The sequence below is a fragment of the Pseudorasbora parva genome, chromosome 3 (genome assembly GCF_024679245.1).
Source record: "Pseudorasbora parva isolate DD20220531a chromosome 3, ASM2467924v1, whole genome shotgun sequence".
NCBI classification, from domain to species: domain Eukaryota; kingdom Metazoa; phylum Chordata; class Actinopteri; order Cypriniformes; family Gobionidae; genus Pseudorasbora; species Pseudorasbora parva.
Genome location: NC_090174.1, coordinates 23,466,607 through 23,493,508, shown reverse-complemented (window position 1 = coordinate 23,493,508; position 26,902 = coordinate 23,466,607). Strand labels below are relative to the sequence as shown.

Here is a 26,902-nt window from a genome sequence, read left to right as displayed (position 1 = left end):
CCTACAGAGATGAACCATGATAGAAGTGCTTTTGAGTTACATAATGGCAATACCAGCACATTTTGTTTATTTTAGTCAGCCGAAGCCTGTGGCAATACTAATTATGTAGAAAGACTGTCACCCGGAGGAAGGCACAGAAAAAAAAAAAGATTCATTAATGCCATTTTTCAAGCGGCAACACCCATTTGAATGTGATGCAATGAGCATAGGCGAATTCCATGCCACCATAAACAGCTATTAAAAGAGCCATTCGTATAGATTAAGTGTCTTTTTAAATTCATTCACATACAATCTAACTTATCAGTGATATGTATACATAATAAAATATCCTTGGTGATGTAAAGACAGAGATTTGTAAACACATTGATCCGTGTGTAAACTGCTGACTTCTAAGTGAGTAGGAGATAAAGGAGAACAACTGGCTCTTCTATTGACGGTTAGATGGCGAAGGGAAGGTCTCCTGAGGAATCTGAGGATGGTGGACTGTCTCAGCTGGATGGATATAGGCGTCTGTGGAAATCCACCAGTCTGCTGTCTCCTGCTGCTGTAGCCTTTAACAACAGGGTCTACATGACCAAAACACAAAGGGAGATTCAATGGCATTCTTAAACACAAAGCTCTTTAATTCATCTCGTTAATTGCATTAGCTGGTCAAAGGGTACTATTTAAACAATTACAACAACCGTTGTAGCAATTTTAATACGGTAGATTTATAATTGAATAAATGGAAAATTAAATATTGTATCCGGCTATATTGAAAGCTGAAGTTTAAGCAAGCTTTATTAGATTGCAGTGGATATGATTATGGAAACACAGTCGAGTGAGTGGATGCAACTGCTCACATCAATCAGCTCCAGGTCATCTTTGGCGTGCAGGTGGCGCAGGAGGTACCACCGTGCCACTGATGCTATTGTTTCAGAGCTGCCCGAGGCTGAAGCATAAACAATCCTCTCCAACAGGCGACGGGTATCCCTGCAGAAGAACAAACCATGATCAATCTAAACCTGACCTTATTTAAACTCTGATATCCTGAATATAATTGAGATATATCTTAATATTTACATAGACTACAACAGAATGCAATGCCAAGATGAGGCCAACAATAAAATACAAATGTGTGCCACAGAACAAGTCAGACTGATCTGACATGTTGTTGATTGAATATCGCGGTGACAATAAATGTTTTTTGGTGTGAACACAAAAACTTAAAATAGCTAAAACAAATAGTGGAATATGTTCCGTGAAAAGTCCTACCTGGCACCCATTTTTAAGGAGAACTGCAGTAAGGCTTGGAAAAGCTGAGCTACTGGTGAGTTGCCCATTTTTAAGACTTCAGCACTGGCTTCCAACACCAGATCCTTCCACTCAGAGACACAGACACCAGCCTGTAGTCAAAAGTAAAATTAGATATCGTTACGTACAGACTGTGGAATAGAACTGGTAATTAAAAACAAGGATTTTAGATGCATTTTAGCTGGCAGAGTTCAGACTAATATATGACCGGAGTTGGGATACGCTTGAAGGCTGACACACTTTAATTAAAAGTAATGAAAGGCTAGCCACAAAGTGTCTGATTCAATTTAACAGGCAAAGCTGCAGTCAGCTAAAATGAAAGCAGTATACTGAGGGTTAGAGATGGAGGGAAAGTGGATAGACAAAAAGCTAATGTCAGAGAGAGAGAGAGGAAGCAGAGGGAAATGTGCTAGAAAAATGCCTGAAGGTGCTTTAAGGGGCTTTGCCCAAAATAATAAATGTCCTTTTTCGTTAGCAGACACAAAGACACTTGCAGCTATTTTAAAATGTTACAAGGAAACTGTATAATAAATAATTCTATATAAAAAAAAAAATATTATTTCAAATATAATTTTTTTCTGGAAAAAAAGAGAGACTTTTACTCAACAAGAGTAAATTAAAACTTCAACAAAAGCCTTCTATTTGAAATAAATGCTGTTCTTTTTAACTTTCTTTTCATCAAAGAATCCTGAACAAATATTTCCACAAAAATATTAAGCAGCACTATTTTCCACGTTGATACTTCGGCATATTATTAGAATGATTTCTGAAAAACTTTTTTAAAAAATACATTAAAATAAACATTTTAAATTGCTGTAATATTTCACAAAATTAGATCAAACATTGAGATTTGTTTTTATCTTTAGAGAGAGAGAGAGAGAGAGAGAGAGAGAGAGAGAGAGAGAGAGAGAGAGAGAGAGAGAGAGAGAGAGAGAGAGAGAGAGAGAGAGAGAGAGAGAGAGAGGTAAAGCCCTCCGCTGTCAGACTGTCAACAGTATTACAGTAAATGCTTGTTTGAACGTCTTTTTATAGCCGTCCATCTATCCATCCATCGAGTCTTTTTAATGAAGACTGCTAAATTATCACACACTGTGATCTCATGAATTCAGTCTGCTGTATTCTGCGCAAAGTTAACCGTTCCTTTCTGTCTCACAGATGGTTAGGACAGAATTTAAATTGCAGCTAAATTATTTTGTAAGAAAATAATTACAAATTATATTTTTGTATTATTATATTATTTAAATGTTTTAAATCTGTCTGTTTACTTCATTGTTAATAGGAAAAAAGAGGTCTCATTTGGTCTGCAATGTATATTATAAAGAGTGTCTGAGAAAACGGTAATCTGGTACTTACCAAACATGGCATGAGCGCCAGCAGGGCTAGTCGGAGCAGGCTGCTCGTTTTCCCGCCGTGATCACCCAGCTGAGAGGCCAGCTGAAGACTCTGTCTATATGCCACAGAGGCCTGAGCCAGCAGACCCTGAGAGCGGTATACCTCTGCCAACCACTGAAAGACAGTGAGATCAAATCAACAACGCTCTAGTCTCCTCATGTAAACCCTGTTAAACCTCCTATGCACAGTACACAAATATTTGTCGGTTTCATCGAAAATCTCCTGCAAGATATAAAGTGTGTGAAACGGCTTATAACATTCAGTTCTGACCTCAGGGTAACACAACGGCAATATCTACAAGGAAAGACGTATGTCTATACATTTAAGCTTTGCATTTACTGAATGAGCTCTGTGCTACTTCCGAAATGATTGCACTTTTTTGGTATAGTTTTCTTGTTTTTATTTTATTTTTAATGCAATTTTAAAAATGTTATGTCCATCTTTTATGCATTCTCTTTTTATTACCTTGAATTACCATTGTATGCATGAAATGTGCTGTATAAATAAACGTGCCTTGCCTTACATCCAGCAAGATTCACATCGACTTTTACTCTGAAAATCAACCTGACACCAAGCTCTCCTGGTGAGTGTACGTACTTGCCAGGCAGACACAGATGTGAGGTTGGCCATGACAGCAGCACTGAGCTGATCCAGAACCGCTTGAGGAACACAGTTGCCAGCCTCAGACAGCAGGAGGCGCTCACACTGAACCTGCCTCAGCATCAGGAACACCACAGGATGCTCTGGAGATACACTCAGAACCTGATATAGGGGAAAAAAAAGGTATACAGACAGTTAAAGGTTACACAAAGAAATTACATTTTTAAGTTTTACTAGCTCTTTTCCTTCCTAACCGGTATGCAGCATTAGCTTCTTTGCTCTCCACCAGCTTTAATGCACTCACAGGCAGAAGCTGAAATGACATGCTTCTCTACTATATAAAGTACGCAAAAAACAGTATGTGAAAAGAGAGTAGTATCTCTGAATTCACAGTATCCATTAAACAGTAGGTGAAAAGTTCCCGGATGACCTGTGCTACTGGCGAGATTCTAGAGTGCGCATCTGATGGACACTTTACTATCCCATGAGGCCACAGGAGAGTTGTGAATGGCAGTGAAGTGGCACAATTGTAGGTCACGTGACAGTAAGAGCATGACCAGTGTAGTAAGTCAATGCCACACATGCTGTCACATACTCTCTAGTAAGTACTAAGTTTGGTTACTTTGTGACTGTTAAAAATTGATGTTTTATATAGTATGACTATGAGTAGTTTGAATGAATTTCGGGCTTACTACATCTGCAGTGTTTTCACTGTCACTTGACCTACCAACATCAGTTGTGTTACTTCATGGGATAGTGAAGTGTTCAGATGCACCTATCAGAATCTGGCTACTTTTTGCCTTTTGGAGGCTATACTATGACAATCTACTGTTTTTGCACCTACTATAAAGTAGGGATGTAGGAATATTCGAACACAGTGAAAATACTAATAGAAGAGCTTTTCATGCAGTGTACAAGATTTTAAATGCATTTGTCAAGAAGTTGTATCCAAACTTTAAGCCCACCAAAATTACTTTTAAAATACTTTTTTAATTATTTATATGTATGTGTCATGCACAGAAGAATTTCACAATAGGGTTCTCAAAACTTCTAGCATGACAACAAAACTGTAAAAAAATCTATTTATACTTGGATCTAACTCTTAAAAATCACTTTCAACTGTGTAACCTAATGCAGTCATGCGTTTAATACTATTGTGAAATTAAAATAGGTTAATCAGTGGTTCTAATCCAACACTGCACATACTGAATATCTACTTTGTCTGACATTCCCATTTTAGCTCTTACAGTTCGAGTCCACCGGCATGGAGTGAACAAAGCAGAGCGGGAGTTTACGATTTTCTATGAGAGCCAAGCTAGGTAGGAAATGTAGAATTGACAGCAGATCAAGGAAAGCACTGAGAGCAACCAAAAGCATCTCACTGTTGATAAATGCTCAATTATAAACGACAGGCAACAAACACCAGGCAGCAACCAGTCACTGTGAGGTGCATGTAGTGGCATCTGTCATCCTGAGCATTTTAAAATCTGCCTATTTTCCTGGATTAGTGCATAAAACAAATTGTTTACATATTACTATTTCATCCAGATTTTAAATGCAGCTAATGCATTTTTTATTGTGACTAAACTGGCTGGGCTAGCAAAAGTGTATTAAATTAACACTATATTCTTACTTTGGGCATTCAAAAATAGACTGGGCATCTTTCTAACTGCAATTGTGTGTCTGATATGGAGATTACTGTGTTGATTTTACTTGATTTATTGTTGGCATTTGAAACATTAGACCATAATGTGTTGATAAATAGGCTACAAAATGAAATGGGTTTTCAGGGTCGGTTTTAAATTGGTTCTCCTCTTACTTGAGTGACAGATAAATTTGTGTGTTTGCTAATATTCTTATAAAAATGACCCCTCTGTCATGTGGAGTTCCTCAGGGCTCGGTTTTAGGTCCTATTTTGTTTTTAATGTATATTAGCCCTCTTGCTGAAATTATTCGTAATTTTAATAATGTAGCTTATCATTTTTTTGCTGACGACATTCAGTTGTACTGCTCATTCAAAGAGTCAGTTAGGCAAGTTAACTGAATTGCTGGAATTCATGTCTTGCATCAAGATCTGGTTAAATAATAATGACTTACAATTAAACACAAAAAAGACTGAAACCTTAGTCATTGCTCTAGACCATAAACAATCTATAATAAAACGGCATTTCTGTTCCTTGGACTCAACCGTTCAATTGAGCCTAAGAAACCTTGGTGTTTGGTTCGACTAATCAATGTCTCTGGATGGCCATTCTAGGCAGTTGGTCAGAAACTTTTTATCATTTGAGAAATATTTCTAAACTGAGGACTTTGTTACCCAAAGCTACCATGAAGTTGATTATTCATACTTTCATTTCTTTGCGTTTAGATTATTCTAATTCTCTTTTACTTGCTTTAACAAATTTAACAAAGGGTGAAAAATGCTGCAGCCAGGCTTTTAACAGGAACAACAGAAGCACACACATCACTCCAATTTGATTTACATTACATTGGCTCCCTGTTAAATACAGAATTGATTATAAAACTTTAGTTCTAACTTTCAGAGCACTACATGGTCAGACCCCCCAATATATCACAGTCATCTGACACTGTAGTGCAGTGTCAGTTCCAACCCCAACTAAACACACCTGAACTAACTAATCAAGGTCTTCAAGGTCAACATTGGTCCTTCTGGGGCAAGATTGAACACCCCTGCAGTACAGACCCCCAAAGGGGAACAGCTCTTGTGTTTTGAGCAGATAGAAAGCCATAGATGAATACTAGACGGTGGAAATTGGTACACTGTTCTGCTCTGAAGCCCTTGAATCTGTCTGTCTGCACCTGTGCCTGAGAGAGACGAATCATAGGGGATAGAGTGACACGGAAACAGAGAGCATGCAGGTGTGTGTGTACCTGGGAGCAAAGAGTCTCTGCCTGGTCATATTGGCCACTCTGTTTGAGTCCAGTCACGGCCTGCTGCAGCACCCAGCCCTCCAGAGCCTGGGCCAGAAGCCCGTCGTCTCCCTGCAGGCCCTTCACTGAGAACAGACACCAAGAAACACAACACACACAGTCTTATAGCCACGTTCCCATCCACATATATATATAATGATGCAAAAAATTCAGCTTTGCTATCAGAGGAATAAATTACATTTTAAAATATACTAAAATAGACATTTTTTACTTGTAATGATATTTGATATTATGTTTTCATATTATATTTGATATTATGTTTTTTTGTCTTTTTTCAACAACAACAAAAATATATATATATACAAAATATATAATATAATAATTATTCCAAGTTTTCTCAAGTTTCACTGACCTTTTTCAGACACCAGAGTCATGTGCGCCCTTTCCAGATCTTCCCTGCGAGGGGCAGAGCCTGTAAGTAAGCATGCAGTGTTCTCTGTGTGACAGGCGGCCATTAGCCCTGCCCACACGGCAGGATCATCTGCATTTGATATACAGAAAGAATTCATCAATCCAACACTGAATCACTGTCATCCTACCTACGCTCTGTAGTCAAATATTTCATCTGGCTGATATACTGTTGTCTCTCCGCATTACACTTGGCAATTACTCCTGCTGACACGCTTAATGCAATGATCTCAGTATCCAAATGGGTAATTTTCATCGTTTTAGGGTTATATAACAGTGTGCTCTGTCCAATACTACATTAACAATGTTCTTAAACAAAAAGCAAAAGCTCATTACAACAGTTTGACATCCAATCTGTTTTGCTCAAACTGTAATGCATATTTCCGGCTTCCCATACTTCAGACACCATTGATATTTTTGGGGGAATTATTGCATTGTTTATTATCAAGTATATATCTGTGCACATAAATACTTTTTTTAATTCATGTGCCTTGTAATCTTTAATCAAAAATGTCCCCTTCCCATCGCAGGGACAGCGACAGCATTTAATCTCTGATGACGCCGTGTGCACGGGCCACAAGGGCAGGACAATAATCCCTCCCCTCCAGCAAACAGTCCCTCACATATGAGATCGCGGCAATCATTCTTTCACTTTCTGCTTCATGCACGACTTTAAGACAAATTAATTTCCATGATCCTTCCAGTCATTTGTGATTAAGTATGGATTATCATTTTTAAAATAAAATGAATTAAATGATAGATATTGAACTCAAAGAGTAAATTCTCTAAATTCAGAACTGAGCATAATTAAAATAAATAATTTTTGTATATACTGTAGAATTTTCCATGATTCAGGCCTTTAAATACACTAATTTGTTTAACTAGTCACACTGTTAAAGAGTTGGATTCTCCTGCTAAACATGGACAAAATAAAACAAAAAACAAGTAGGACATATGACATAGTATTTCTGTGCCAAACACATTCCTTCAGGATTCAAATACGTATTCGTTTAGGGAAGTTTTTTTGAGTATGACGTCAAAAATGAGGGATATGCTTGTATGGGCTCTTCTCCCGGATGAGTAAATGGACACCAACCAGAGAGAGAGTAAGAGTATGCCCATCAATAAGCTTCGTTCGGGTTACGGAAGCCGTCGGCAGCGTTGTCCTTTTGTTTTTAGACCACAAAATCAACAATGTCACTATAGAAGTTTGGTTGTGGTGGAAAAATATCCTTGTTCAGCTTCCCAAATAACCCAGTGTTAAGGAAACAAAATGTCGAAATGCAGGCGGTGAGTGAAACTGCATCAAATGTATGTTTTGTTGGCAGAAGTGCATATCATATAAACAGGGATAATGCCATGATGTAGTGTGTGTGTGTGTGTGTGTGTGTGTGTGTGTGTGTGTGTGTGTGTGTGTGTGTGTGTGTGTGTGTGTGTGTGTGTGTGTGTGTGTGTGTGTGAGCCTCTTTAGCCTCACCCACTGCACGCCTTCAAAATCTCGACTGTTTTCGGAGAGAATCAGTACAGTGTATATGTCTTTTATAAATATTATAAAACTAAAGACTCTTCAGGGATATGAAGGATGCAATACTACTCTATAGGTACTCAAGATTAATATGAGATTGGCAGAAACTATGTGTGTTATGTACCCACTGTGGGAACCCTGATATTTACATGTGGGGAAACAAACTTTTCTTTCAACAAACAGACATCCAAAATTGGATTAATCTGAGCTTGCATTTCTTTATCTGTAATGTATAAGTAATGGCATTGGGAATACTGGATGAGATTCGTCTGATATGAGGTAAAAAAATACAATAAATACTGTTTGGTTTCTCACAGAAACCGATTGTTTCATGTCTTAAGACATCAATGTGTTGCCACAAGCCACAGGGTTTAATATGGATTCATATGTCTATGTATTTTTTACTCTCATAGTAGCTCTCGTAGAAAACACCCCATTGACAAGCATTATAGAAGCAACAGTTGGAGTTAAAAATCTTAATTTGTTCTACTGAAGAAACAAACACACCAACAACGTTGATGCCTTGGGGGTAAGCAGATAAACATCAAATTTTCATTTTTGGGTGAACTATCCCTTTAAATAATTACAAGATCGGGGAAAAATCTGTTTTTGAATCTTTAAGTTAGTGAATTCACATTTAGCAGATAAGCTGAGAATTGATTCAGAGAGTCTCTAATTGTGAGGAGATTTTTTATCTGAGAAACCTGAAGCTTTCTAGTCAAAATGATGATAGATGGTGATAGAATGATTTGTTTTTCTTGAAATCTTATTCCTAAACAATTAGGCTAACACAACATTAGTAACACTATCTGAAAATAAAAACTTAAGACTGAAACTCAGTTTACCTGGGCACATCAGCACGGCTCTCTGGATTGTTTTCAGAGCATTGCATCTTCCGTCCTCACCAGAGTGGCGGCCTGAGGCCAACTGATTCAGTCCACTGTACAGCAATGCTCTCTAGAGATGGAAAGAGTTTAATGGATACAGATCTTGGCATAGGGTTTCAACCACAAATGTCAAGTTACCTTTCCAAGTGTCAAGCTGGCATGACATGCCACACTGCCGGCCACAGCGCCTCCCTGATAAAAAAATATATGAACACCAATATTTTATGGTCAATACTTTTAAACTCGGTAAGCATGTAAGTTCTCCTAAAATATTGTGAGAACACTCACACTGGCTTTGTTGGGGCAGTACTGTGGGACCAGTCTGGAGAGAAGAGCCCAGAGAGATGGATTCCCTGGGTTCCTGAAACACACATAATATTTTTATAATTAAGAATTCTTGTAATTCTGGTGTGTTCTGATACCTTTGACATTTGGGTTAATTAACCAAATGCAATGATTCATACCTGATGTTAACTAGATTAAAGGGTCTTCTCTTTAATATCATTTGAGTGTTTACATGTCCTTGTACGATGCAGATTAAAGAAGGACATTAAAAGGTCACTTGCTATTGAACAAATAAAGAAGTGCATTTCATTTAATCAAAGTCCTCAGTTCCCTACTCAACCGGACATAATGGGGTCGGACAAATATTCAATAATTGAAGTGGCTGGGCTAGACAACTGAAGTTGCTCTATTTTGATTTGAGTCTGGCTTCAGGTAGACTTTCCTGCAACAATTAACTATTTTATTAATATAATATAATACATTTAATATAAATCATATAAATATATATACAGTATATACATGCAAATATTTCCTAGATATACATGAGTTGCATTTATATATACATAATATTATACACAGAACACACACGTTATGTAAACAAAAAATATAATATAATTAATATAATATAATATCATATAATATAATATAATATAATATAATATAATATAATATAATATAATATAATATAATTAATATAATATAATAATTAAGGCCTGGAAATCACAATATTAAAATTCCCTTATTTTTAGGTGGGAATCGAGCAGAAACATGTTGTGTGAGAAATGACAGATAATCAGGACATAACTGATGTCTTAATATGCTTTGTATTTAATATAGCAGCAGGCATTTTTATTTGTCTTCAAAAATACCAATATATTACATAATAGCTGCATGACGTAAGATTTTTGACCACAAATACTTTATAGTGAGCAAATAAACTCCACTGATGACACAGCTTGTAAAAATGTTGTTATAGATTGTTGCCTAATTATGTTGTATCTAATAAGGAGACACCGTTACTCTAACTATCATACAGTACCTGTGTATAGCCCTAGAAGCCTCCCTATGTACACCGCTATAGTTGCCCTGCAGGGCCAGCAGGGTGCAAGTGAGCAGACAGTACTCCTCCACAGCTCCTCCTAAAGGTTCCCCCAGTTTCAGCAGCTCGGCGAGTGTAGCACTTGCCAGGGTCACGTCCCCATGAACCAAACCCAGAGCACAGAGACACTGCAGGCTCTCTGGAATGGGCTCTTTAAGCATGGAGCTACACACACACACACATATAAACAAGAGGAGACAGGTTTTTGCTTTTGACTACTGAAGCAGAGAATTTGTTTCTCTGAGATAGTTAGTTGGCTCACCACTTGAAGAGAAGTGTTTTGGCATGATCCATACTGCCCAGCGTGTGCTGTATCAGGGCCAGTGCAGTGAGTATACAGGCCTTTTCTTTCTCACTAGAGGCAACTGCAAGGGCTTTCTCATAGGCTAGAAATGAGCGCACAAACACCAGTGTACATGCATACTCGGGAAACACACAATCACAAGCTTGAGCAGTTTTATAAGGCACTGTAGGGGCTATTTCAATTCAAGAGGTTACCAGTGTCCCAAGGCAAAAAGGCAATGACAGCTTACCCTGAACACTCTCTGGCAGGTGACTGATTTTGAAACAGGCCAGCGCCAGCCCGATGAGATCATGAAGCTCCTCTAATGGTGTAGAGGAATAAATACGCACTGCTTCTTCCCACTGCCCATCATCACTGACAGCGACATTATCAAATAAACATTATTTCATAGTGATAACTCTGATGACATTATTATAGATGAAATGACTGACGGCATAGTGATTTTTACCTGAGGGCACGTCCGTAACCCCTCAGAGCAAAGCTGAGCTTGTCTGTGTGAGGCGACGCCTGGAGCAACTCGACAGCTCTGTGGAGAATGGAAAATATTAAAGAATGATTTAAAACCAAACTAGTCTAGATCAGTGTCAGAAACATTAGGCAGCATACTTAAGACATTTTTTAAAATAATTTATTTAAATTATATATATATATATATATATATATATATATATATATATATATATATATATATATATATATATATATATATATATATATATATATATTTTTTTTTTTTAACACAGCAAATTTTATGTCAATTAAATAAATGAATTCAAATAACTTGATTAAAATGTACATATATTATATGTCACAGTATAATATATATTATATATATATATATATATATATATATATATATGTTTGTGTGTGTGTGTGTGTGTGTGTGTTAATTTTAATCAAGTTATGATTAATATCATATACAATTATATTTATTATATTATGCATTCATATACAGTACAGGCCAAAAGTTTGGACACATTAATATTTGTAATGTTTTTGAAAGAAGTTTCTTCTGCTCATCAAGCCTTAAAATATAAACTAAAAAATAAATGTATTAAAAAAACATCCAGAAAATCACAATGTATGATTTTTTAACTATTTATTTGTATGATACAGCTGCAAATAAGTATTTGAACACCTGAGAAAATCAGTGTTAATATTTGGTACAGTAGCCTTTGTTTGCAATTACAGAGGTCAAACGTTTCCTGTAGATTTTCACCAGGTTTACACACACTGCAGGAGGGATTTTGGCCCACTCCTCTACACAGATCTTTTCTAGATCAGTCAGGTTTCTGGCCTGTCACTGAGAAACGGTTGAGCTCCCTCCAAAGATTCTCTATTGGTTATAGGTCTTGAGACTTGATAGGCCACGCCAGAACCTTGATATGCTTCTTACAGAGCCACTCCTTGGTTATCCTGGCTGTGCTTTGGGTCATTGTCATGTTGGAAGACCTAGCCTCAACCCATCTTCAATGCTCTAACTGAGGTTGTTCCCCAAAATCTCACAATCCATGGCCCCGGTCATCCTCTCCTTAATACAGTGCAGTCGCCCTGTCCCATGTGCAGAAAAAAACCCCCCAAAGCATGATGCTACCACCCCCATGCTTCAGAGTAGAGATGGTGTTCTTGTGATGGTACTCATCATTCTTCTTCCTCCAAACACGTTTAGTGGAATTATGACCAAAAAGTTATATTTTGGTCTCATCTGACCACATGACTTTCTCCCATGTCTCCTCTGGATCATCCAAATTGTCATAGACGGGCCTGGACATGTGCTGGTTTAAGCAGGGGAACCTTCCATGCCATGCATGATTTCAAACCATGACGTCTTAGTGTTTTACCAACAGTAACCTTGGAAATGGTGGTCCCAGCTCTTTTCAGGTCATTGACCAGCTCCTCCCGTGTAGTTCTGGGCTGATTTCTCACCTTTCTTAGGATCATTAAGACCCCCCGAGGTGAGATTTTGCATGGAGCCCCAGTCCAAGGGAGATTGACAGTCATGTTTAGGTTCTTCCATTTTCTAATGATTGCTCTAACAGTGGACCATTTTCACCAAGCTGCTTGGAAATTTTTCCGTAGCCCTTTCCAGCCTTGTGGAGGTGTACAATTTTGTCTTTAGTGTCTTTGGACAGCTCTTTGGTCTTGGCCATGTTAGTAGTTGGATTCTTACTGATTATATGAGGTGAACAGGTGTCTTTATGCAGCTAACAACAGGTGCATCTAATTTAGGATAATAAATTAAGTGGAGGTGGACATTTTAAAGGCAGACTAACAGGTCTTTAATGGTCAGAATTCTAGCTGATAGACAGGTGTTCAAATACTTATTTGCAGCTGTTTCATACAAATAAATAGTTTAAAAAATCATACATTGTGATTTCTGATTGTCTCTCACAGTGGACATGCACCTACGATGACAATTTCAGACCCCTCCATGATTTCTAAGTTCTATTTTGAGAACTTGCAAAATAGCAGGGTGTTCAAATACTTATTTTCCTCACTGTATATATTAAATTCATCAAATTAAAAGAACATCAGTTCATAATGAATGTGATAACTGGGCCTGGAATAAAAAAAATATATATAATAGAATTAAAAAAAAATGACGTTACAAAAAAGTTGCATTAAATTAACTTTTGTTAATTCCCTTTTCAGACGAACTAAAATAGGGTCAGGATAAGAGTCAGGATAAGAGTCAGGATATTTCTTCATATAACTCTCATTGGCGGAAACAAGAAAGACATATACACCTAGGATAGATTGAGGGTGAGTAAATTATAGGATAATTTTCATTTTTGGGTGGACCAACTCTTTTTCCAACTGGCTAGGACAGAATTTCCAAATGTAAATAGCTAAAAATAGCCAAAGGGGGCAAACCTGCGATATGCCTCAGTGGCCTGTTTCCTCAGCTGTAGGTGTGTGTTCAAGTATCCGAGCATGATGAAGGCGTCAGGGTCGGTCTGAATCCTCTCTGGAGTGAAAAAAGAGAGTACACTTAGCTTCATTGCCTCTCTCATTCTTTAAACCATTTATCACTGTCACACAGATCATTTCCTAAATGTGTCTAGCCATTCCACCTGCATCGCTGGTGAAACCATTCAATACATCAGGTTTTTTTTAACTATAGGGCCTTTGTTATACAAAGAGAAGGAGCAGATATCTGTTACATATTGTAATTAAGTGTTCAAAACATGCATACAGTCCCATATAATTGCATTTAAACACTTTATAATGCTTATATAATATACAGCTTTGGTCCTATACTTTCTCTAAACAATAAATGTCAGACCCTTTAGTACACCGCTGTCGTGTTAACGTTAATCCGTTATCCTAGTTTTGTGCAATAGGCCCCAGGGCTGCACCAACAACTTTTAAATGACAATATCCATGATTTCTTAATGTCTAGTGACATATCAGGGCCATTTTATGATTAATTGAAAGGCTTTAAATCTCTTGACAAACTCAAAGGAACTGTATGTAAGAAATGTATTTCGATGAATCATAAAATGGCCCTGATATGTCACTAGACATTAAGAAATCATTATAATTTTAAATAGTTATATCACTGACAACAGTAGTACGGCCAGGATATTGTCATCTAAAATTTGTTGGTGCAGATCCTTTTGATACGCGATCCAAATCATGAATCAATAAGCTGATTCATGACCATTTGAATCTTTATTTGAGGTTTGAAAATAAATGCTGAATTAAGTTGTAGTATTTGCTATTTTTGAACCAAAATGTATTTTCAACGCTTCAAGAGATTCTAATTAACCAACTGATGTCACATATGGACTACTTTGATGATGTTTTTATTCCCTTTCTGGAAATGGACAGTATAGTGTGAATACACTTAGATACGCTGTCCGACTAAATATAAAATATCTTAAACTGTGTTCCGAAGATTAATGGAGGCCTTACGGGTGTGGAACAACATTAGAGTCATTAATGACATAAATTTCATTTTTGGGTGAACTAACCCTTTAATACAGTATGGTGTGTTTGCGTTTTCATACCAGTGTACTTGCTCAGAGACACCTGGGCAGCAGAGACGGCGTTCATCTGGACTATGTTGTAGAGGTAGAGCTCTGAGTCTCTGTTGCTCCTGTCCAGCAGTGTGGAACAAACCCAGTATGCGTAACCCTTCACTCCCTCAGTCTAACATCAAACAAACATGTTACTGCAAGAAGAACATACAGCCATAGTATAAACCTAAAGAACAAACTATACACTACATTTTAAAAGTTTGGGGTCAGTACTTTTTTTTACAAGGTGCCCTAGAATGAAAAATTGAATTAAACTTGCCATGGTGAAATAATAAGAGTTCAGTACATGGACATCACATACTGTGAGTCTCAAACATCATTGCCTACTACTTCTTATGTAAATCTTGTGAATCCAAAACTCCACGGGAAAAAAAGTGCTTCTCAACATAGAGCCAACCGTGACTCAACCATTGGGGATCATTTATAGTATAGATATATTCATATCATGTAAAGACCTGAGGACTTTACATATCCTTCCCAGAGATGTCAACAGGTTGATGTTTATAATCCGATACCACAACAATTTAATTCAAGATTGTTCGTTTGTTCGGCCCATTTCAAGCAAGCTTCACTCAGCGTCTTAAACTGAAGAAAGTGGCAACTATATTCCTGCAAGCAGTAATGCGCAATTTATCCACTTATTGACTGTTTAAACAATTTCTGATTGAATTGAAAGTTTCTTAGAGAGACAGCATTGTCTAGATAACGCAAGGTGCTTACAGTAACAGTAGAAAACACCAAGTACCATACAAAACTAAATAGTGTGTCTAATGACAAAGGGTAATATTATTTTGTATTACAAAATACAACCGTAGATACGTTGCTTAGACCATTCACTCGATCCTTCTTCTAGCAAACGTCACCTTTTCCACCATATAAGTTAAAACGATAGTCATTTGACAAGGCTATTCATTTAGTAAAAATATAAGTGATATATTTATATTTTTGAGAACTGAAGTATGGTGTTTCCTATGATGTTTTTGCCTATTTGTATTTCAGATTAGGCTACATCACAGTCACTGAGTAACATTAGCTTACATTGTGACTAACATTATATAAACATACAATATCATTGACGAAAAAAGGCAAGTCTAAAATGTAGGCTGAATGACACACTTTAAGCAGAACATCTCAAACGGAGATTGATAAAATGCAGCTTACTTGTTTATTGGTGTTTTCAGATCGTCCGTGAGCAGAGAGCGTGCATATGGTTGCCAGATTGGACATGTTTAGGTAAAAACCAGAATGTATACGGGTTTCTTTTCACAGAAAAACTCTGTTTGGGGGATTTAATGAGCTGCTGAAATAAGCTAATCAGAGCAGAGCTCAACATTAATATTCACGACTCTTCCAAATAAGGCAAAAACAGAGCATTACATCCTAGGGACAATTTCTGGTGTTGTAAATGGACCTGTAAACTGTATCTGGACAATTTTTTCCCTTAAATAAGCCACAAACCCTCTATGTAGATATCAGAGAACAATTTAACATATTGTTTCAAATCATTCTAGGGCACCTTTAAAAAGAAATGTATACTTCTATTCATCAAGCACGCATTACATTTATCTAAAGTGACAGTAAAGACATTTTTATTTTAAAAATCTATTTCAAATGTTTGTTTGTTTTAAACTTTCTATACATCAAAGAATCCTGAAGAAAACAAAATCATGGTTTCAACAAAAATATTAAACAACTTTTTTCTACACTGATAATAATAAGAAATGTTTCTTGAGCAGCAAATCAGCATATCAGAATGATTTCTGAAGCATCATGTGACACTAAAGACTGGAGTAATGATGCTGAAAAAAATTCAGCTTTGCCATCAATGGAATAAATTACATTTTAAAATATATTAAAATAGAAAACAGTTACTTTAAATTGTAATTATATTTCACAACGATGCTGTATTTTTGTTCAAATAGAGAGCTTAAGGGACTTCTTTAAAAAATAAAACAATAATAAAAAAAATGAACCCCATACTTTTGAAAGGTAGTGTGTGCTTAGAAATGACTAGACATACATGAGTGCTCAGTTCTGTGGTGTGTCTGAAAAGGTCCATGGTGTCATAACTGCCCACGGTTTCAGCAATGAGGGCCTGTATGATGAGACAGAAGTTGTATAGTTGTACGCACTGCATATAGTAATGGACTAATGATATGAACTCAAGGTCTAATCTGAAGTGTACCTGTCCGATCCAGCAGTTCACATAGAGGGGCTCAAGAGATTGAGCAATCTTGAAAGCTTCATGAGAGAGCTAAAAAAAATTATAATGTAGAAATCAGCATGGCTCTCTAATACAAGTAAAGTCAAGCTAATCACTTGACAAAATCACATTACCTCTATATTTCCCTTCTTCAGATACAAGGCACCAAGGTTAGTCCATGCAACCACATTCTGAAAAATAACCAGAAGACATACTTGAATCAACACAAATGTTTAAAAAGAGAGGAATGTTTTTTTTATTTTGCATTACTTACATTTGACTCAGCATTTACTGATTTGATGAAACTGTGCTGTGCAAGTGCAAAGTTTTCTATTCCTTAAATATAAAAGCAGATTATTATTATTATGACAATATTACCACAAGAAGAATAGTCCATCACAAAACAGTTATGTAATATAGACTAATGCAATTATGCACATCATGTGTATCTACCTTTTGCCATGGCGACCACCCCGAGGGCATTCCAGTATGTGTGATTAGCACTGTCCAGCATGATCGCCTTTTTCACACACTGCCAAACCAAAACTGCCTGTTAAAACACATTTTCATGTAAGCGTTCTGAACAACTGATCTTAGATCAGGTCATATACCAGCAAGGCTTTCTCCAGCAGAAGTTGGGGATCCTCCTCAGGATACAGGCAGCTGAGCAGTCTGGATTGGTGGTAGTAGTTTAGTCCGAGGTCACACCACAGACTGGGGGCCTCCGGCATGAGTTTCAAAGCATGACCAAAGCACCTAATGAAACAGTTTCATTACAGAAGAATAAAATGAATAATAATAATAATAATTGGGAGACCCCCAATCTTCTTTTCACCTTTTAGTTCAATATATTTCTGTATCAGTTCAACTAATCATAAGCTGGCATTTTTGGATAGATTTATGAAGACCACCCTACAAATAAAACTTAAACATTCAACAACATACAAGTAACTGAAATAAGGCTGCTTTTATTTGATCAAAAATACATAGAAACAGTAATATTATGAAATGTTATTACGATTTAAAATGTTATCTTTTGTAAAATTAAAAATGTATTTACTGTCTTCTTTGACCAATTTAATGCATCCTTGCTGAATAAAAGTACTGAATTAATGTCTTTTATAAACAAATCTTACAGACCCCAAATTTTAGAACAGTATGTATGTATTGGTGCGTAGCATATGTATTGGTGCATTAAATAAACTACATGAATAATAAAAAAAATGTTTGTTTGGTTGTTTATAGTTTAACAGGTAACACTTGGGGAACACATATTCACTATTAACTACGACTTATGCCTCAATAAACTCCTAATTTACTGCTTATTAATAGTTAGTAAGGTAGTTTTTGTAGCATTTAAGTTTAGGTACTGGGTAGGATTAAGGGATGTAGAATAAGGTCATGCAGAATAAGACATTAATCTTTGCTTTATAAGTACTAATAAACACCCAATATCCTAGTAATATGCATGCTAGCAAGCAACTAGGTAATAACTGAACCCTAAAATAAAGTGTTACTGTTTAACACCATGCTAGCTGGTATGGTATATTTTAACAGTTTGGGGTCATTCTTTTTTTTTTTTAAAGAAATGTATGCTTCTATTCAGCAAAGAATGCATTACATTTATCAAAAGTGAGCGTAAAGACATTTACAATCTTATTTTTAAAAATCCATCTTGAATACATTTTTTTTTTTTTTTACTTCTATTAATCAAAGGATCCTGATCCTGGTTTCCACAAAACATTACGCAACACAACTGTTTTATATATTGATAATGATAAGAAAAGTTTCTTGAGCAGAAAATCAGCATATCAAAATGATTTCTGAAGGATCATGTGACACTGAAGACTGAAGTAGTTATGCTGAAAATTCAGCTTTGCATCACAGGAATAAATTAAATTTTGGAACATGCCAGCTACCCCGGCTATATTCATGGCGAGAAAGAGATTGATTAAAACAAGAATGATTAAAATAGGTTTTTACATTTTATCTTAGATACAAATTCTTTAAAAAAAGTTGTTCAGCAAGTAAATTAGTACATAGCCAGGATGTTGTGGAACACATATTTTCTACAGATATGCCCCTAAAGACACGTAATGACAGACTGTGATGTACAGTGTGATACTGATTGTGTCTCTTTTACCTTTCTCCTACAGCGAGGAGCTGTCTCTGGTCCAGTGTATGGTTCTGATCGGGTGGATCCATTCCACATAGAGCTCCAGGTACCAGCACTTTGGCTCGGTTTGTAGACACAGTTCTGCAGGTGGTGCAGACATCACCTAGTAACTTCCACAGACACGACAAGTCTGGTCTTTGCTTTACAGCACTGAGAACATTAAAACAAAGAGAGAGATTACACTAATATCCACTCAATGACGCCCATCAAACTCACCTAACATTGTTAGACTCCACTTTAAAAAATGAGGCACAAATATTCCTTTACTCAGCAGACCCCTCTATTCATGATGCACTTTACCTGAAGAGGTAATGGATGGCATTCTGTATCAAATCTACAGCTCTTCCATCAAGATAGTCATCCAGTGCACTTCTAGCCAAGGCTAACAAGCATTCGCCCAGACCTGGAAACCAAAACACAGTAAAGATGTTTTATAAAGCACTTTTGAATACTGGATGAAATAGTTATTAACCTGAAAAATTTAAACATTACTTCAGAAACCACACCAACCTTTCAGTGCTGGTACATATTCCTCCTGCTCTAAGATCTGCCTGTACTCTGAGGCAGCCTCTTTAAACCGGCCCAGGATCTGTTTGATGGCAGCCATCTGATAGAGGCTATAGATGGAGGTGGGCTGAAGTAGATGTGCTTTATCAAAGGCTTTCAGAGCAGCTGTGAAACTCCTGCGGTTCAGGTACGCCTCACCTAAACATTCCCAGCATACCCAGTCCAGAGGATCAGCCCTCAAAGCCGCCTGCAGACTGAGATCACAGCAGAATCATGAGTAACTATCAAATCATATCAATCAAATCAAAATCAAATCAAATTTAATTAAAAATAAGCAATGCATATGGGGCAGCCATTTAACTTAACATTTTCTTCTGTTGAAGATCCATGTGGTGGCACGATTTTTGGTGAGAACATGCAAAAAATATATTTTTCTATTTAAGGAGCTGTGGTGTGCCAACTTTTTCCTTTTTGTGATTGTTTTATTCTTTGTGACTGAGGATCCTCTGAGCTTTTTGCCTGCTGGATATGCACACTTTTTGTCTAAACCTTAACTCCCAATATGAAGTATATAAAATTAAGGCTAATACAAGGCAACTGCTTAATTATAATTAAACAAATATAGATCAAATAAAAATTTGGATTGGTGGCATTTGATTAATTGTAACCAGAAACAATTATTAAAATGTAATAATATATGAATATATGTTACTCCATATGATATATGACTTGTGGAAATCCATGAAAAGCACTCACACCGGTCTGTATCTGTATGATCCATATGGTGAGTGTTGTTTAATTCATGTGCGCGCTGCATGTTGTTTGAATTGTCCAGTGTAATGAAATTTCATGCGTAATAGAGCGCAGTGATAGGGTAAAAGAGTTAATTCTCATGAATAATGCAAGAGACGTGCTCAGAAACTGGATGAGCTGACACAGAATTGTGCCTGCAGCCATTCACATGGTTTCTACCTCACATTCGGTGATGTTGCTGCGACTTTGCTTTTCAACCCGGAAGAACAAAATTGCTCAGTGTCACCATCCAGTGCCAGTTAAAAAAAATCCTATTACCAATACTGCCTTATAGCTGAAATCGATTCACTTACTCTGCAATGGCCTGTTGGTGCTGGCCAATCTTGAGGTGGTAGAGACCTCTCCTCATCCAGGCCCATTTAGCAGAGCCAGGAGTGGCTCTCTCTGTCACAGACTGCAGAACAGTCAGAGCTGAGTCCTAAACAGATAGAAGACATCACCAAGTTAATAAACCCCCGTCTTCCACAGCATGTGCAGTGAGAAAAGATCTTAGCAACTTTTTAAAATTATATTTTGGCGATAAAAACAAAATAGTGGATACCCTTAAATAATTAACTTGACTTGTCTACACTCACCATGTCTCCCTGCTCCATGCTGAGGTCTACAGTAGCCGCTCCAGCCTCTGCATCAGAGGAATCCAGCTCAAATGCTCTCTTATAGCAGCCTCTGGCTCTTCCCTGATCCTTTGCCACCTCTCTGTAGTAATGACCCAGGAAACGAAACACTGAACCAAGATACGGGTCCAGTTTAGCAGCCTTAAAAGAAAAGAAAACTAATCATTATGTATTTTTATCCAAAGACAAATGACTGCTATCTATTTACAAAAAGATAAAGAGTTTAAGTTCTGATATTGGTGGCCTCACCTTGAGCAAATGTGTATGGGCTTTGCTGCGGTCCCTTCGTATTTCCTCTCCCATGCTCCAGTACAGGTTCCCCAGCAAGAAGTATAACTCTCCATTATCTGGACTTCTAGATAAAGCCTCCAGAAAACTGTGACAGAGAAAGATCAAAACAAAAAGGGTCAGTGTTTGGTGTTTACTGCCATGTTGGTTTGTGATATTGCATGTGCGCACATGCACATGTTGGTTTGTGATACGCGCATGTGTGTGTGGTTTCACACCTCTCCTCAGCTTGTTTGAGCTGTTCTTTAGCAACATGCGCCAGCCCCTTCAGAGTAAGACCCTCCACAGATCCTGGGTGAGAGCTTAGCAGCTCAGCTGAAACCTGGAAGAATAATTTCAAATTTCAAACATGATTTAGTCTACTTAGCATGATAGAATCAGCAATAATGTTCCTGTTGAAAGAAAACAATTCACCTGAAATGCTTCATCAGTTTGGCCTTTTTGCAAGTGAGCTCTTCCTTTCAATGCTAAAAGCACTGGGTCATTTTTGGCATCTGAAATCTAAAAGAAGACATTATCAACATCATATCAATCAAATAAATGTAAAACACCATAAAATCATAAAAAAAAAGTTTGGGGTTGTTCTATTTGTAATAACATTCACAATACTACTGTTTTTTGACCATAAGAGATCATACAATTATTTCAACCCTGACATTTTGAATTGTAGCGTTCATTTCTGTTGTAAGACTACAGCACTGTGTCAGTTTTTGATTCAAAACTTTACCTGTGTCAGTATCTGCAGAGCTTCATCAGCATCCTGGTCTCTTCCTGTCCTCACCAGAGCATCTACTCTCAACCTCTGTAGCTTCTGTGTCCAATCATCAGAATTCCCAACACTCGACTTCAGCCCTGAATACACAAGACAGAACAGCCCCTTTTACTTGGTCAGTGCAGCTGAATGAGTAGTTGTCATATTAGCTGTGTTTCATATGTGCAGTTGTTTTTATGAAACAGTACCTTGGCTGGAAGATGTGGCACTGTCAGAGTATTTATGCATTTTAAGTTCAGCCAGAGCAAGATTATACCACCCAATGATGGAAGAACGCATACGCTTCAGTCCTGCAGGAAAAACACAACAAAAGATTTAAACATTCTGATAGCAATTTACATTGAATAGTTTAGGAAGTGCTAGGAACCTATGTATTAATGTATAGCTGAAGATTAACATAAATCAAGTTCTTAAAATACACTATTAATAATCAAAATGTATTTGCAGGATTTTATATAATGAATTTCTTACATTATACCTATACGTGACCTCTGGTGTGAATGAAACATTCATATCAAGAACACAGAGAGACTGGCATAATCTTAGCGCTCCAGTCATATTGGATTGAAAACCAAAGCATAATTGAATTCCGTATGATATTTACGAACTCACCGAGACCGATACTTTTGATGGCGTCCTCGTATTTTTTCTCCTGAGAAAATTTAATACCAAGCCCAAAGTGAGCATGTGAGTTGTTAGAATCCAGTTCTGCGAGACGACTGAAACAACGGACAGCTTCCTCACTGCAGTCCCCTACCAGGATCATCAGAGACAAGAACATTTATCTGAAAGTGGTGTTCATTTTGAAATATCAGACATGAGTTTTACGTTTTCTCCAGAGACAGGGTTATTTTTGTATTTACTTTAGTGCTTAAAAGTTTGGGGTAGGTTTAAATTGTTGTTTTTAAATAAGTATCTTATGCTTACCATTTATTTAATCAAACATAAAGTAAAATATGATTGCAAATAATTTCTATTTTAATATATTTTTAAATGTAATTTATTCCTGTGATGGCAAAGTTGAATTTTCAGCAGTCATAAAGCACTGCAGTAATGATGTATTTCTGTTCGTTAACCCAGGAGTTCCTTCAGTCAACCCTTGTTCCCTCGATAAAAACCCAATGGGATTTTTCCATTGGCTTTTGGGTTATTGCAGAAAATAAGCTCTGTGACAAACGAAAGTTTGATTCTTATTATGAAAACATTTTGTTTATCACCATAGTCTTGATATACACAACTTTTATGAATTTTAAAGCCAAATACATTATCCAGAAATCAAAAAAATTCAAACAAAATGTAGGCTACAAACAAATTGCACCACACTCCCATGACTTCACCACCACCATCAATAAGCTTCTTACAACTCTTTAAGTTCATATTTAAAATAATAAAAAAAACATTTTCCCTGAAAAACTGAGTTCGAATAGTTTGTAAGAGTGGAAGTATAAATACAGTGAGGCTGTGAAATCGGGCAAGTGAGTTTTCAGTGCAATGACGTTTCATGTCCCCAAAAATCTCTGTATTCCCATTTAACTACTTGTTAGCAACTGCATTTTTTCAAGAAAATTAAAACATAATAAAAAAGTCATAAATGGGTATTACTAATGTATTTTATGTCATAGAATTAAATTTAAATATTGAGCTTGTGTTAACCACGGACATTTAACCAAATGTCTGTGGTTAACACATTTCAGGCATTTCACCAAAAAAAAAACATTTGAAAAACATTGACTTGAGAATGATAGAACCAGAAGTGCTCATTTTCTAAATCATTTCCGGGTTTTAGCCTACAAAAATACTTCATCTGTGCACTTTTAGTCTTCAGTGTCACATGATCCTTCAGAAATCACGTCAAATACGCTGATTTGGTGCTGCTCAGTAGTATAGATTAATAAATAGAAAATTGGATATAAATAATTAAGATATGTAGGAATAGGAGTAAAAACAATGGCCTTTTTTTTGCACTGATTTCATTTGTCTTCAAGGACGGGTATAAACTGACCAGTTTTGATGTAATGCTCACTGAGGGCCTCTAGAGGGTAGGAGTGTGTCGGATAGCAGGACAGTGTGGCATCACAAACCTCTTTTAGCTTGGCCACCTCATGAGGAAGCTGCAGGAAACAAAATATGAAACATTAGGACTAAATCAAAGCAAATTATTATTGTGTATATTATTATATTTGTGGCATATACAGCTTGCCAACCTTAGAAAGACATTTAATGTAATCCTGAGAGAGGCTCCTGTGGGCTTCACTGGGCACATCTACTGTCATTTGCAAAGCTCTTTCAAATGCTGATATCAGCTGTTGAGGAAAGAAACACACACTGTAAGCTTTGTCAAAATGTATGTGTTTACATCAGCCTGGGGGCATGTACAAAAAAAACTGCATAATTCTAATGAGTCAGGAAGAAGCATTTGAGAACTAAAACAGGCAAATCGGACTGACATGCTGCTGAGTCTCATTGTCCTGATCCTCAACAGTGTCCTGCAGGAGTCTGGTCATCTCCTTCCACAGCTCCAACAGCTCTGAATCTTCCACACCTTCCTCTCCCTCCTTCATCTGGATTAACCTCTGCCACACTCTGGCCACCTGTGGGTGAAGCAGCAAACATATGCAGATGCAAAGTTGATAGTGATTTTAGAAATAATGTGTAGATTTGTGAAGGTAACAGACCAGTGCAGTCCTATTCACTTAAATATCTTGTTGTAACATCAAGTCCTTCTAATCATATTTAAAGATCATACCTGTAAATGGTTCTTCTCCGACTGATAGACTTCCACCAACTTCTTGCTCACTTCGAAACATTTTGGTTTGTCTGAGCTGCAAATGCAGAAAAACAGACACAGATAAAGCAAATTCTTCAAACTGTAGCATGGTACTCCTTTTAAATTGACACACTTTTGACCATATGATTTTTTATTAAATTAAAAAAGATTTTTTTTCCGTTTAAAGCATTTATCACAAGATGCCTTGAAGTGGATTTTGGTATAATGTGTGACGGTGTACAAATTAAATCTAATTTTTTTAAAGAAAATTAGCTAACCCACAAGTTATCTAGTTAGAAACTTACTTTGAAAATATAACTAAAAGGAAAAAAGAAAGAAGTTGACTGTTTCTGAATTAAAATTCTAAAAGCAACAAATATGGCAATGACGCCTAATGAACCTCTTAAAATTGTAGAGGTAGTGAAAATGTATATCTTAAAATGATAGACATTTCCGGCCTGGAAGAGATGCGCTTCTGTCACTTCTCAGTTCTATGATAACCAATACATGTTTTGTAGACAATTCAACTCATTTGTTCATTAAAATTATAAAATAAATCACAAAATAATAATAATAATATTTTCTATGCATTTATTATTAAATTTAAAAATGTGGTTTGCTAGGGGTGGAATTTCCACAACAACAAAAAAATAGAAATATAGTAAATTTACCCTTTCTGCCCTCTCAAAAAATTTTTTTTTAAAGCTATTATAATCTATTATTTAAATTAGATTAATATATATATATATATATTCCTTTAAAGTCGTCCTAGGAGAGATGAAGAACACTTTACTTACGTTTCATACAGTGTAATAAGTTTCTGGTAAATCTTTGGCAGCTCAGCTTTGAAATCTGCTTGGTCACTTTTTTCGTACAGATTTGCTAAACCCTGTAAATGAAATCAAGATCTAGTACATTAATATGAGGACTCCTGCAGAAGTAAATGCACAAAATCATTAAAGACCAAATGAACAAATAGTTAACAAACTATGTCCATCAATAAACACTAAATTTCCTGGACCATTCATTAAAGTTCATAAACTACAACCCACCTGCCATGCCAGCAGTTGCTCTGGCTCCAGTTCAGAGGCCTTTCTGTAGGCGATCTGTGCCTGATCCGGCTGCTGCAGCTCTGTGGCTGCCACTCCGATGAACACCCAGGCATTATAGTTATTCTTCTCAAGCTTGAGAACAGCCTGGAGTGAAGACATTGGGTTTAACTTGAGAGTGAAACGTTTAACATGCCTACCCATGCAAATACAGTCAATCAAAAAAGTTATTTACTGAATGCTGACAAGTGGATGTAAACACTTACCTTACAATGTTTCAAAGCTTCTTTAAACTCTTTATTTTTAATGGCTTCTCTTGCACTTTTCAGCTCAGCTTTCACTTCTTTAATGGACATTTTCTTAAATAATTTGACAGATATAAATGTTAAGGAAACATTAGCAGTTGTAATGGATGTTCAGTTGTGTTATGTTGTCTGATAATAACTTGCTGACATGTAGAGATGACATTCTTTAAAGCGTGTAAAAATAACTAAATTGTCATATTAGCACAATTATTTCAGTTGTAAATCTTATATGCACTGTATATAATTTATATACACTTATATACAAAATAAATGTTTGTATTTCTAGAATGTTATTGTAAGAAACGTACGTACTGCAGAACTTGTTAGTTTCCATTCAGCAGGCAGTAAATTGCGCATGCGTGTCGTGATGCTAAACGGACGTCATTATACGGCGACAAACATTGTTTTTATTTCTCCACAATTAAAAAAAATCAGTGTACCGGAATTCATGTCCATGCGTTATTTTTATTTGATATAATTTATTAAAATCATAAATTATTCGAATACATTTAATATTCCCAGAGAGGCATCTTCGGTCATCTCTACCAAACTTGAGTATGTTTGGAGTGGAACCGAAGCTCAGCAGCCAATCACTTAAGGTTTAACTGCACGCGGACCAA

The 26,902-nt window shown here is 36.6% G+C and overlaps 1 protein-coding gene across 3 annotated transcripts; it reads right to left on the bottom strand.

The window, feature by feature from the left end:
* Positions 1-150: 150 nt before the first annotated feature.
* skic3 (SKI3 subunit of superkiller complex) lies at positions 151-26,637 on the bottom strand. 3 transcript variants are annotated; one of them, XM_067438199.1, is made up of 41 exons: positions 26,595-26,631; positions 26,244-26,336; positions 25,981-26,124; positions 25,726-25,817; positions 24,908-24,983; positions 24,609-24,752; positions 24,366-24,464; positions 24,164-24,272; positions 22,774-22,914; positions 22,350-22,451; positions 22,117-22,241; positions 21,804-21,890; positions 21,608-21,711; positions 21,351-21,477; positions 21,063-21,242; positions 20,781-20,905; positions 19,678-19,928; positions 19,468-19,570; positions 19,135-19,317; positions 17,603-17,747; positions 17,445-17,523; positions 17,266-17,327; positions 17,126-17,182; positions 16,974-17,042; positions 16,809-16,883; positions 14,759-14,900; positions 13,620-13,713; positions 11,194-11,271; positions 10,975-11,099; positions 10,704-10,827; positions 10,382-10,606; positions 9,346-9,418; positions 9,196-9,249; positions 9,016-9,127; positions 6,590-6,718; positions 6,178-6,302; positions 3,283-3,447; positions 2,647-2,799; positions 1,255-1,385; positions 843-972; positions 151-566 (listed from the first exon to the last, which is right to left on the bottom strand). In XM_067438199.1, the coding sequence occupies exons 2-41, from the start codon at positions 26,331-26,333 to the stop codon at positions 489-491; spliced, it is 4,707 nt and encodes a 1,568-aa protein (XP_067294300.1). In that variant the 5' UTR covers positions 26,334-26,336; positions 26,595-26,631; the 3' UTR covers positions 151-488. The 3 variants fall into 3 exon arrangements, with proteins under 3 accessions (XP_067294300.1, XP_067294301.1, XP_067294302.1); XM_067438200.1 differs by having other exon boundaries at positions 26,591-26,608; XM_067438201.1 differs by lacking the exon at positions 25,726-25,817 and having other exon boundaries at positions 26,595-26,637.
* Between the last annotated feature and the right edge of the window lie 265 nt (positions 26,638-26,902).